This window comes from Poecilia reticulata, unplaced genomic scaffold, assembly GCF_904066995.2.
Source record: "Poecilia reticulata unplaced genomic scaffold, P_reticulata-male-v2 Scaffold_36, whole genome shotgun sequence".
Classification (NCBI taxonomy): Eukaryota; Metazoa; Chordata; class Actinopteri; order Cyprinodontiformes; family Poeciliidae; genus Poecilia; species Poecilia reticulata.
The window spans coordinates 90,840-103,538 of NW_027675134.1; the positions used below are offsets into that span (position 1 = coordinate 90,840).

The window sequence follows — 12,699 nt, forward strand, 5'->3', positions numbered from 1 at the left end:
AGTTTTTCTTCTCCTCAACACAATTTAAAAAAAAAAACTAAAACAAAAAAAGTTATGTAGTTTCTAATCAGCACTTTAAACAAAAGTTGAAATGAACACTCAGGGAGGCGGACTCTTGCTACTACCCCATCACAAAACAGACATGTTAAAAAGACAAATATACACATTCATGGACTTTTAAAGAGTTAAACATGCAAAAACATTGCTTAAATCAACTAAGTATGTATCCAGTACCTTCCGGCCACCAACCACAGTCCAGTCGAAGGGGTCCGAACGACGGGGAGAAGACACCTCACCAACCACAACCAGCCGGGGCAGGGGACGTCTCACCGCCGGGGGGGAAGCCGTCCCAGGAGGGGGAGGAGCCAACGTCACGGGAGCTGGAGATTTCGGTGCACTTAACTCAAGTTGCGAGCAGACCGCCGCCTGAAGCAACTGAGCAAGGACCTCCATCCCAGGATGGTCGCTCAGGTGAACCTATAACAGTTGAAGACATTTTATAAAATACAGTACACCTAAATAATATTTTTAAAATGACAAAAAAATCTATTTAACTTACGCCATCCCTGCTCCACAAGTGCAGGCTGCTCAACGGGAAATGTTCAGTAACAGGCAGGTACCGAACATCTGGACAGGAAAAAACAAAAAACAAATGTCATTCTAATATCAGTCACACTAACAATGTAGTAATTTGAGATAAAGTAGATACGAAAGGAAAAATAAGTACATTTTTTATACATCTGAACCCTGAACACCATAAAATGCTAATTTGCTGAAGTTTTAGTATAAACACAAATTGAGTCCGTCACTTACTTCTCTGAGCAGCCACACGGCGATACTCCTGCCGCAGCAGATGTTGCGCACTTTGGTCCACGACAAGTCGCGGAGGAAAGTCCACAACAACCACCTGTCAATTTCAATCAAAATAAAAGAACCAAATTAACATACGACGAGTTTTCAGATGTATTTGATCATGAATAAATGCAGTACACTTATATTTATACTTACATTAGCAGAGAGTTCGCAGACAGTACGCAACAACCTGGCAAAGTCCCGTCCGGCCTCCACGAAGGTCCTGCTGGCGGTCAAGTTGTTGCTTGGGGCCAGAAGACAGATCACCTCGGGGGGCCGAGGCAGAAGTGTATTCAGGACCTCAAGCCGCAACTCTTCCGCAGAGGCTCCAGGGGATGCAAGCAACCCTAAGGAGAAGTCGCCCTTTGGCATGGTAGAATACCCATCCACGATAGCACGCAGATGAGAATCACCAACCAAAAGAGCAAACTGAAGAAAAAAAGAAAGAAAAACCATTAAATTTTGATGATTGATTTTATCATCCAAACCAAGATTTGCATATGAAATTGACAAAAAAAGTACCTTCTTCTCCAGAGCCTCGGCAGTAGGCAGAACCAACTTGCAGCTCCGTCTGGTCACCCGGGAAGCTGGCCACGTCTCCACCCGATGGCGACGCCCCGTCCCACGGCCTGTTTAGAGACACGCAATTATCAAGATTAGACTTTCATGCCTCTGAAAATTTAACAACAAAACAAAAATTTTATCCACATACGTGACCCAGGAGAGGTCGATGGCGCACGGGGATCCTCCTGGCGGACCACGGCAGGCGACATCTACAAAACAATTTTTAAAAAAATGTTTACATCAACCACAAACATAACTGGATTGTTTTGTTGTAAATAAATGATCCTGAACTTGTCATGAACTTACCTGGTCGGGCAGGCCACCCTCCAGCAGTCGAGACGTCTAAAGACATAAATGGAATGAGTAAAGCAAATGACTTATAATCTAACTATAAGTTAATAAAAGTAAAATGGTAGCTTTACCTTCTTCGGCGGAGACTCGGTGAGGGTCCAAGCCCGAGGCGTGAGCGCTGATGTCCCCGGCTGTCAACACAGAAACAATTATGATCATGCTTAAAGTCAAAACTACAGCAAAAACTACTGTTAGACAAAAACAATTACTGCGATATGTAATTTATATACCTTGGCGACGTCCGGCACACTCTCCAGCTTCCTCCATCTCACCTTAGCAGACTCGGACCGACGACCCCGACGTGGCATCCTGTAAGACCAGAATAAAAAAAAGACACCTGGGGGGGGAAAGCTGGTTATTTACAAATAATATCTAAAATTAAACAGTATTTGTAGGACTATGTGTGAATGTTACTATGTGCAAAAAACTTATTTCAATATGTAGATAAAGTATGTGTAGGATTAAGAGATATGTATGTAGATGGATTAAGTTGATGGTGTGGTGATGCAGAGGTTAGGATCTCAGCAAGCAGCAGTGGAAAACTTCCAAATCTCAGTCTCGCACAAGTGAAAAGCTGTAATGAAAAGCAAAATAAATGGCCATTAAAAAAGAGGTGTAAAAATACATTTTTTTAAAATAATTTAAAAAAAATTATTATTTTTTAAATTATTAAAAAAATTTAAAAACATTTTTTAATAAATTTTATCTCGGTCCTGCTTGTAAGCAGGACCGAGATACTTTTTACAACTGTTGCAAACATCTATACATTTTACAACTTGGTTCAAAATATAATGAAAAAGCAGAGATTGAACAAATAAATATAAAGGGTTTTAAATATGTTAATTGAAAAAATAAATTTTAACCAAATGAACCAATTCTTTTACTGTATGAATAAATGAGGACTATGAGGATTAAGCTGTTAATATGCTGCTCCGGTCAGACAACTTCAAATATGTAAGCTATGCTCCACCATTAGCAACCATGTTTACTTCCGCAAACACTGAGCTCTTCTTCTTTTTATGGCGGTTGGCGGAACACCGAGAACGCGGACGCTATTGCGCCCTCTACTGCACATGCGGGACACTTTCAGGTCGTTTGCCCGTTCACTCTGCAGAACACATACAGGTCGCATTTACTGGTAGTGTGAACGGCCCGGGCAAAAACAAAATAAAAATCGGAATTACCAAAAAAGTCAGAATTGGATCACTTCAGGCTGCAGGGTGAACGCACCCAAAAACACCTGAAAGGCTTCAACTGCGAACCACCATCTTCGCGAAACGTCGCTACATAAGCTTCAACTATAAACCAGACGCCCTTAACACTCAAATCGATCGGTGTGGACTCGCAGTAGTATGAAGTCATTGGGATCTGCCCACTGCTGTGCTTCTAACTAAAGCAAAATAAAAACCGCACCCTCCCAGGTGGAAAAATATCTCACATAATGCCGGTATATGACTATATATCACATATAAAGATACGAAAGAAATTACATGATAATTAAAAACACCACAGCAATTTATTCTTTAGCGTCTTGTGGGCGTACAAACATTTAGCTTCCCGTAATAATCCAGAAAAATCCTGTTCCATCAAGCTAGCTAGTACGGAATCAGAGCCACAACGAAATATTCCACAGCAATTAAACTTTTAAAATCGACCAACTGTCTCAAACAACACATTAAATCTAACAACTGTAAGCATTTACAATAATATTCTAATCAAATTAAAAATTAAAATACTATATTTATGGAGAAAACACAAACACGTCTTACCTTGACCGTAGCAGACTCGGAAGCAGAGAGTGCCAGAAAGTTCCAGAAGCTTCAGCGGCTTGGGAATTCATGTCAGCCAATCAGAGATTGGCATTTTCCAGCGTGTATGACGTGTCCTACAGCTGACCAGTCAGCTCAGCAAAACAACAATTTTAAAAAATGCAACAAAAAAGCTTTTTTGAGACTGTCAACACAGCTGGCTGGCAGATTTAGCACCTACGTCACAGGCGTAGATACAAGATGTTACGTGTCAGCCAATCAGAGATTGACATTTTCCAGCGAGTATGACATACTCTTCTGTTGACCGGTCAGCTTTGCTAAACAACAAATGTTAAAAAGGCAACATAAACAAAGCATTCCACTAACTTGAGACCAAAACAAATATAGTTAAAATGCTTATTTTAAAAAAGACTGACCAAGGCAGTCTACAAACCTGAGACCAAAAAAAATAGCTAAAATGCTTATTTTAACCCATTAGTGAATGAATTGTGATTATTGGTGTCACGATTTTTTCCCAATTTTTTATTTTTATTTTCTTGACGCATAAAAAAAGGAAGGAAAATATTTAAAAAAAAGAAAAAAAGGATTTTATTATATTTTTTTGATTATCAATTGTAATTTTCTCAAAATACAAAGTTGTTATTTCAAAAATGCATCAGTAGTGTAGTTCTTTAGGGGTTATCTGATGTAACAATATTTTTTTTACCTGCAGGAGTTGTCTTCAGCAGAAGAAAGAACCAATCAGCATGCTTTTTTGTCTGTCAGCAATATTGGATTAAAAAAAAAATTCTTGCATTTGCAGGTGTTGGCAAGTGATTGATGTTGTATTTTATGATGCATTAGTGTCCACTTCAGTGGTCTGTGTGCATTGATAGCAAAAATAGCAAAAATTCTCATTTTAAGAAAGATTGATGTAAATGTACTGCCTTGCTTCGCAAGGCAGTACATTAACCTGAGACCAAAACAAAAATAGCTAAAATGCTTATTTTTAAGAAAGACTGAGGTAAATGTACTGCCTTGCTTCGCAAGGCAGTCCACTAACCTCAGAGAAAAAAATAACTAAAATGCTCATTTGAAAAAAAAAAGAGGTAAATTTACTGCCTTGCTTCGCAAGGCAGTCCATTAACCTGAGACCAAAACAAAAATAGCTAAAATGCTTATTTTTAAGAAAGACTGAGGTAAATGTACTGCCTTGCTTCGCAAGGCAGTCCACTAACCTGAGAGAAAAAATAGCTAAAATGCTCATTTTAAGAAAGACTGATGGAAATGTGCTGCCTTGCTTTGCTATGGTGTGCACTGAGCTGAGAACTTTTTCAAAAACCTATATTAAACACTGAGGAGGAGCGTCAGTTGGTCATGTCCCATCACTTTGCTCTGAAGCACCTGGACAGAAAACCGTAAGCCCTAGAGAAATTTCGAAAACATTTTACCGGAGCAGACATGCGGTGCTATCTCCTGACCAACTTTCATACCAATAGCACAAGTTTTGCGGCCATGAGAGCGATTTCAAAATTATTTTTGGGTCAAAATTCCACCCTGTTCCTCACTCTAAAAAAGCGGCAGTTGGTGTCAGTTACCCTCTAGGTTTCGGCAGTTGGAAATTTCGCTCGTTTTTCGCTTTTTACGTCGCCGTCGTAACTCCGATCCCCAATAAAAGTAATAGCTCCCTTCTCGGCATCGAGCCGCACGTTTTGATACCACTTTTGTGGGTGGGCACGCAGCGGTACGAGCCGCATTAACGGTAATGGAAGAAGATGTTATAATAATAATAACTAGAAAATTCCTGCAGAAATTTTAAAGGGGCATGCCAAAGTGTGCCCGTCGGCTTTGACGCAGCGTTATGATGCTAAAAATTAGCATTAATGCTAAAGAAAGCTGCAACGTAGTCAATAACCTGTGTAGAGGCAGAAGCATGTTTACTAAGCTGTACTTGTACCATTCATTATGTTAAAATTGATGCATAAGCTAAAATTAGCCAATATGCTAATGTTAGCTTAAATGCTGGCAGTAGCATGTGGAGCAACAGGAACATGTTGTTTTAATTTTACTACTCCATTCAGTATACTAAACATGTCTAATTAATGAGAAAATTAGCTAAAAGCTAACTTTAGGTAAAAGTGCTAGTGTACTAGTCAAAGACAGTGAAATGCAAACTTTTGTACAAATGCTAATGAACTGCCTTGCTGCGCAAGGCAGTTCACTATCCTAAGAAATAACTAACATAAAAAAAGCTAATATTATTGCACCGCCTACGGCGGTGCACTAACACGAGAGAATTATGCAGACTTTTATTTGAAACTTTCAGTAAGCTTCATTTTTGTTTCACATTGGATTTATGGCCACATTAATCCAATGTGTAACAGTCCAGCTATATAAGGTTTAAAAAAACTACATATTATTGCACCGCCTTCGGCGGTGCACTGACGTGAGAGGAGTATGCAGGCTTTTATTTTGATAGTTTCAGTAAGCTTCATTTTAATGACCACGCTATTTCAATGTGCAACTCTGGTTTGTTTAAACCAGTCCCATAAAGCCCAAAAGAGCAATAACCTGATGTGAAAAATGTCAGGGCTTTTATTTTGAAATTTTCAGTAAGCTTCATTTTAAATAGACACACTAATCCAATGTGTAACAGTGGTTTGGTTAATCCACCAATATAATGCCCAAAACAGCAAGTAGCTCTACATTCCAGCTCAGCCCTCCTCTGTAATAACTGAATGATCCGCCATGTTGTAGTTCTGACCTTCTGCTCTGCCCTCTGTATTAAGGTGTTCCGCCATGTTTAGAACTACAGAGACCTTGTAGGCCAAACCAGCAGTTGCCATAGCGATGAAGCCTCTGCCAACTGCTGTGTGTGTGTGAGAGACACTTCATGCAACTTTGAGAACACCCAGTCACTTTTCATGAAAAAAGCAGTCTGAACGACCCCTTCCAGTTCAGGAACCGTTATGCCGATCCAAAAACCGTTTGAAGCGTATGAGAGGGCTACTTGTCGTCTCTGATAGTCCTATGATTCATATCTGTAGGTCATTCACAATAATTGCACTGATGAGATAAAAATGGTGTGTGGTGAGCTCAGTAAGTTTTCAAAAACCTATATTAAACACTGAGGGGGAGCGTCAGTTGGTCATGTCCCGTCACTTTGCTCTGAAGCACCTGGACAGAAAACCGTAAGCCCTAGAGAAATTTCGAAAACATTTTACCGGAGCAGACATGCGGTGCGATTTCCTGACCAACTTTCATATCAATAGCACAAGTTTTACGGCCATGAGAGCGATTTCAAAATTATTTTTGGGTCAAAATTCCACCCTGTTCCTCACTCTAAAAAAACGGCAGTTGGTGTCAGTTACACTCTGCGCTTCGGCAGTTGGAAATTTCGCTCGTTTTTCGCTTTTTACGTCGCCGTCGTAACTCCGATCCCCTATAAAAGTAATAGCTCCCTTCTCGGCATCGAGCCGCACGTTTTGATACCACTTTTGTGGGTGGGCACGCAGCGGTACGAGCCGCATTAACGGTAATGGAAGAAAATAAAGAAATAAATAAATAAAGAGACATTCTATTGGGTGTAGAACAATAGGTGCCTGCCATGCAATGCATGGAGGCTCTCCTTATGCATTGCTATGGCATGCCCCTAACTAGAAAATTCCTGCAGAAATTTTAAAGGGGCATGCCAAAGTGTGCCCGTCGGCTTTGAGCCAGCGTTATGTTAAAAATTTGCGTTAATGCTAAAGAAAGCTGCAACGTAGTCAATAACCTGTGGAGAGGCAGAAGCATGTTGACTAAGCTGTACTTGTACCATTCATTATGTTAAAATTAATGCATAAGCTAAAATTAGCCAGTATGCTAATGTTAGCCTAAATGCTGGCAGTAGCATGTGGAGCAACAGGACCATGTTGTTTTAATTTTACTGCTCCATTCAGTATACATGTGTAATAAATGAGAAAATTAGCTAATAGCTAACTTTAGGTAAAAGTGCTAGTACACTAGTCAACGGAAGTGAAATGCTAATGTTTGTGCTAATGTTAATGAACTGCCTTGCTGCGCAAGGCAGTTCACTATCCTGAGAAATAAATAACATAAAAAAAGCTTATATTATTGCACCGCCTACGGCGGTGCACTAACACGAGAGGAATATGCAGACTTTTATTTTGAAACTTTCAGTTAGCGTCTTTTTAACTACCACACCGATTCATTGTGTTACTGTAGTTTGTTTAAACCAGTCACATAAAGCACAAAAGAGGAAATACCTGATGTGAAAAATGCCAAGGCTTTTATTTTGAAACTTTCAGTAAACTTCATTTTAACTACCACACCAATTCATTGTGTTACAGTAGTTTGTTTAAACCAGTCACATAAAGGCCAAAAGAGTAATGACCTGATGTGAAAAATGTCAAGGCTTTTATTTTGAAACTTTCAGTAAGCTTTATTTACAATAGCTTTACAATAGCTTTTTTATTTACAGTGGATTACACACTAATCCAATGTGTAACTGTGGTTTGGTTAATCCAGCTATATAATGCCCCATACAGCAAGCAGATCTAAGAGCCAGCTCATCACTATGTGCTATTTGAGAGTTCCGCCATGTTGTAGTTCTGACCTTCAGTCATTGTAGTTCTAAAGAGCAGCTCAACTATCGTGTGAGTGAGACACAAAGGGATAAACAGATTCTAACGGTTTGAAGCAGTTAGTTTATCTGAACAAAGCAGTCCAAACATCTCCATCCTATTCAGGATCTTTTAGAGTGATCCGAAAACCGTGTGAAGCATATAGTCAAGGGGGCTCAAATTCTAATGTTTGTGCTAATGTCAATGAACTGCCTTGCTGCGCAAGGCAGTTCACTATCCTGAGAAATAAATAACATAAAAAAGGCTAATATTATTGCACCGCCTTCGGCGGTGCACTAACACTAGAGGAATAGGCAGACTTTTATTTTGAAATTTTCAGTAAGCTTCATTTTAAATAGACACACTAATCCAATGTGTAACAGTGGTTTGGTTAATCCACCAATATAATGCCCAAAACAGCAAGTAGCTCTACATTCCAGCTCAGCCCTCCTCTGTAATAACTGAATGATCCGCCATGTTGTAGTTCTGACCTTCTGCTCTGCCCTCTGTATTAAGGTGTTTCACCATGTTTAGAACTACAGAGACCTTGTAGGCCAAACCAGCAGTTGCCATAGCGATCAAGCCTCTGCCAACTGCTGTGTGTGTGTGAGAGACACTTCATGCAACTTTGAGAACACCCAGTCACTTTTCATGAAAAAAGCAGTCTGAACGACCCCTTCCAGTTCAGGAACCGTTATGCCGATCAGAAAACCGTTTGAAGCGTATGAGAGGGCTTCTTGTCGTCTCTGATAGTCCCGTGATTCATACCTGTAGGTCATTCACAGGAATTGCAGTGATGAGAGAAATATGGTGTGTGCAGAGCTCAGTAATTTTTCAAAAACCTATATTAAACACTGAGGGGGAGCGTCAGTTGGTCATGTCCCGTCACTTTGCTCTGAAGCACCTGGACAGAAAACCGTAAACCCTAGAGAAATTTCGAAAACATTTTACCGGAGCAGACATGCGGTGCTATTTCCTGACCAACTTTCATACCAATAGCACAAGTTTTGCGGCCATGAGAGCGATTTCAAAATTATTTTGGGTCAAATTCCACCCTGTTTCTCACTCTAAAAAGCGGCAGTTGGTTTCAGTTACACTCTAGGTTTCGGCAGTTGGAAATTTCGCTCGTTTTTCGCTTTTTACGTCGCCGTTGTAACTCCGATCCCCAATAAAAGTAATAGCTCCAATGCCGGATCGAGCCACACGTTTTGATACCACTTTGTGGGTGGGCACGCAGCGGTACGAGCCGCATTAACGGTGACGGAAGAATAATAAATAACTAGAAAATTCCTGCAGAAATTTTAAAGGGGCATGCCAAAGTGTGCCCGTCGGCTTTGAGCCAGTGTTTTTATGCTAAAAATTAGCATTAATGCTAAAGAAAGCTGCAACGTAGTCAATTAACTGTGGAGAGGAAGAAGCATGTTGACTAAGCTGTAGTTGTACCATTCATTATGTTAAAATTGATGCATGAGCTAAAATTTGCCAATATGCTAATGTTAGCTTAAATGCTGGCAGTAGCATGTGGAGCAACAGGACCATGTTGTTTTAATTTTACTACTCCATTCAGTATACTAAACATGTCTAATTAATGAGAAAATTAGCTAAAAGCTAACTTTAGGTAAAAATGCTAGTGCACTAGTCAAAGACAGTGAAATGATAACTTTGTACTAATGCTAATAAACTGCCTTGCTGCGCACTATCACTATCCTGAGAAATAAATAACATAAAAAACACTAATATATTGCACTGCCTACGGCGGTGCACTAACACGAGAGGAATATGCAGGCTTTATTTTGAAACTTTCAGTTAGCTTCATTTTAATGACTATGCTAATTCAATGTGCAACTGTGGTTTGTTTAAACCAGTCATGTAAGGCCCAAAAGAACAATTGCTTGATGTAAAAATGGCCAAAGCTTTTATTTTGAAATTTTCAGTAAGCGTCATGATCAATGGCTACACTAATCCAGTCTGTAACAGTAATTGGTAACACCAGTTTTAAATCACCAGTAGAGCAATTGCAGTATGTAAAAATGATCAAGGCTTTTATTTTGAAAAATTTATTAAGCTTCATTGTAAATGGCCACACTAATCCAATGTTTAACAGTGGTTGTGTTAAACCACTTAAATAATAGCCCTCTGCTTTAACTGTATGTTTACCATAGAATGTTTGCTATCTGACCCAGGAGCTGTTGCCATGTTCGGTTGCTATGGTAAATAGGCCACAGGGTGCCAGCTGTAAGAGAGACACACAGGGGGAGACAATTCTATCTGTTTGAGCCAGCCAGTTTCACTAAAACAAGCACACTGAACGACCCTTCCCATTCAAGATCCGTAAGGCCGATCCGAAAACGGTTTGAAGCGTATGAGAGGCTACTTGTCGTCTCCGAAAGTACAGTGATTCATATCTGTGGGTCATTCACAGGAATTGCACTGATGAGAGAAATATGGTGTGTGCAGAGCTCAGTAATTTTAAATTAAATCTTTTTTTTTTTTAAAGATTTAATTTAATTTTTTTGTGATCAATTGTAATTTTCCCTAAATACAAAGTTATTATTTCAAAAATGCATCAGTAGTATTGTTCTTTAGGGGTTATATGATGTAACAATATTTTTTTACCTGCAGGAGTTGTCTACAGTAGAAGGAGGAACAGGGTCTTAGCTTAAAATGCTCATTTAAGAAAGACTTAGGTACATATACTAACCAGTGACCAAAGCAAAAATGGGTAAAATGCTTATTTAAGAATGACTGATGTAAATGTACTAACCTGACAGGAAAAAGTTACTAAAAATTGCTAGAATGCTTATTTTAAATAAGACTGATGTAAACACAAAGTCAGAATTGATGAAAAAGCAGTCTGAACGACCCCTTCCCCTACAAGATCCGTATGGCCGATGCAAAAACTTTTTGAAGCGTATGAGATGGCTTTTTGTCTTCCCTGATATTTATTTCTCAGGATATTTATTGATATTTATCCTGAGAAATAAATAACAAAACTTTAATATTATTGCACCGCCTACGGCGGTGCACTAAAATGGTGGGTCAAATGCTAATGTTTGTGCTAATGTTAATGAACTGCCTTGCTACGCAAGGCAGTTCACTATCCTGAGCAAAAAAAGGTAAAAAAAGCTGAGTATTATTGCACCGCCTACGGCGGTGCACTAACGTGAGGAATATGCAGACTTTTATTTTGAAACTTTCAGTAAACTTCATTTTAACTACCACACCAAATCATAGTGTTACAGTAGTTTGTTTAAACCAGTCACATAAAGGCCAAAAGAGTAATGACCTGATGTGAAAAATGTCAAGGCTTTAGTTAGGAGTTAGTTAGGCTGCAAAGAAATATACAGGCTTTATTATAAAATTTTCAGTAAGCTTAATTTTAAATGGCCACACTAATCCAATGTGTAACAGTGGTTGGGTTAAAGCAGTGATATAATGCCAAGAAAACTCTGCCCAGCCTGCAGATATAACATTCTGTTCACCCTCCATCTGTAGTAACTCAAAAACCTATATAAAACACTGGGATGAAGCGTCAGTTGGTCATGTCCCATAACTTTGCTCTGAAGCACCTGGACAGAAAACCGTAAGCCCTAGAGAAATTTTGAAAACATTTTACCGGAGCAGGCATGCGGTGCTATTTCCTGACCAACTTTCATACCAATAGCACAAGTTTTGCGGCCATGAGAGCGATTTCAAAATTATTTTTGGGTCAAAATTCCACTCTGTTCCTCACTCTAAAAAGCGGCAGTTGGTTTCAGTTACACTCTAACGTTTCGGCAGTTGGAAATTTCGCTCGTTTTTCGCTTTTTACGTCGCCATCGTAACTCCGATCCCCAATAAAAGTAATAGCTCCCTTCTCGGGTACGAGCCGCACGTTTTGATACCACTTTTGTGGGTGGGCACGCAGCGGTACGAGCCGCATTAACGGTAATGGAAGAAGATGTTATAATAATAAACAGACATTCTATTGGGTGTAGAACAATAGGTGCCTGCCATGCAATGCATGGAGGCAGTACTGACTTGCTTCGCAAGTCAGTACTGCTCTCCTTATGCATTGCTATGGCATGCCCCTAATAATAATAAACAGACATTCTATTGGGTGTAGAACAATAGGTGCCTGCCATGCAATGCATGGAGGCATAATGGAAGAAAAATAAAGAAATAAAGAGACATTCTATTAGGTGTAGAACAATAGGTGCCTGCCATGCAATGCATGGAGGCAGTACTGACTTGCTTCGCAAGTCAGTACTGCTCTCCTTATGCATTGCTATGGCATGCCCCTAATAAATAAAGAGACCTTCTATTGGGTGTAGAACAATAGGTGCCTGCCATGCAATGCATGGAGGCAGTACTGACTTGCTTCGCAAGTCAGTACTGCTCTCCTTATGCATTGCTATGGCATGCCCCTAACTAGAAAATTCCTGCAGAAATTTTAAAGGGGCATGCCAAAGTGTGCCCGTCGGCTTTGAGCCAGCGTTATGATGCTAAAAATTTGCGTTAATGCTAAAGAAAGCTGCAACGTAGTCAATAACCTGTGGAGAGGCAGAAGCATGTTGACT

At 39.7% G+C, this 12,699-nt stretch overlaps 1 protein-coding gene and 1 long non-coding RNA gene across 3 annotated transcripts in view; both read right to left on the reverse strand.

Annotated features, from left to right (window-relative positions):
* LOC145550364 (uncharacterized) overlaps window positions 1–12,699 on the reverse strand; it is a 59,812-nt gene that overhangs the window by 19,280 nt on the left and 27,833 nt on the right. The window lies entirely within an intron of this gene.
* Window positions 48–3,504, reverse strand: LOC145550354 (uncharacterized). The gene is made up of 9 exons (XM_081604357.1): window positions 1,998–3,504; window positions 1,839–1,898; window positions 1,723–1,758; window positions 1,565–1,625; window positions 1,375–1,481; window positions 1,009–1,281; window positions 814–907; window positions 560–627; window positions 48–477 (listed from the first exon to the last, which is right to left on the reverse strand). Exons 1-9 carry the CDS (start codon window positions 2,073–2,075, stop codon window positions 178–180), a joined length of 1,077 nt encoding a protein of 358 aa, XP_081460483.1. The 5' UTR covers window positions 2,076–3,504; the 3' UTR covers window positions 48–177.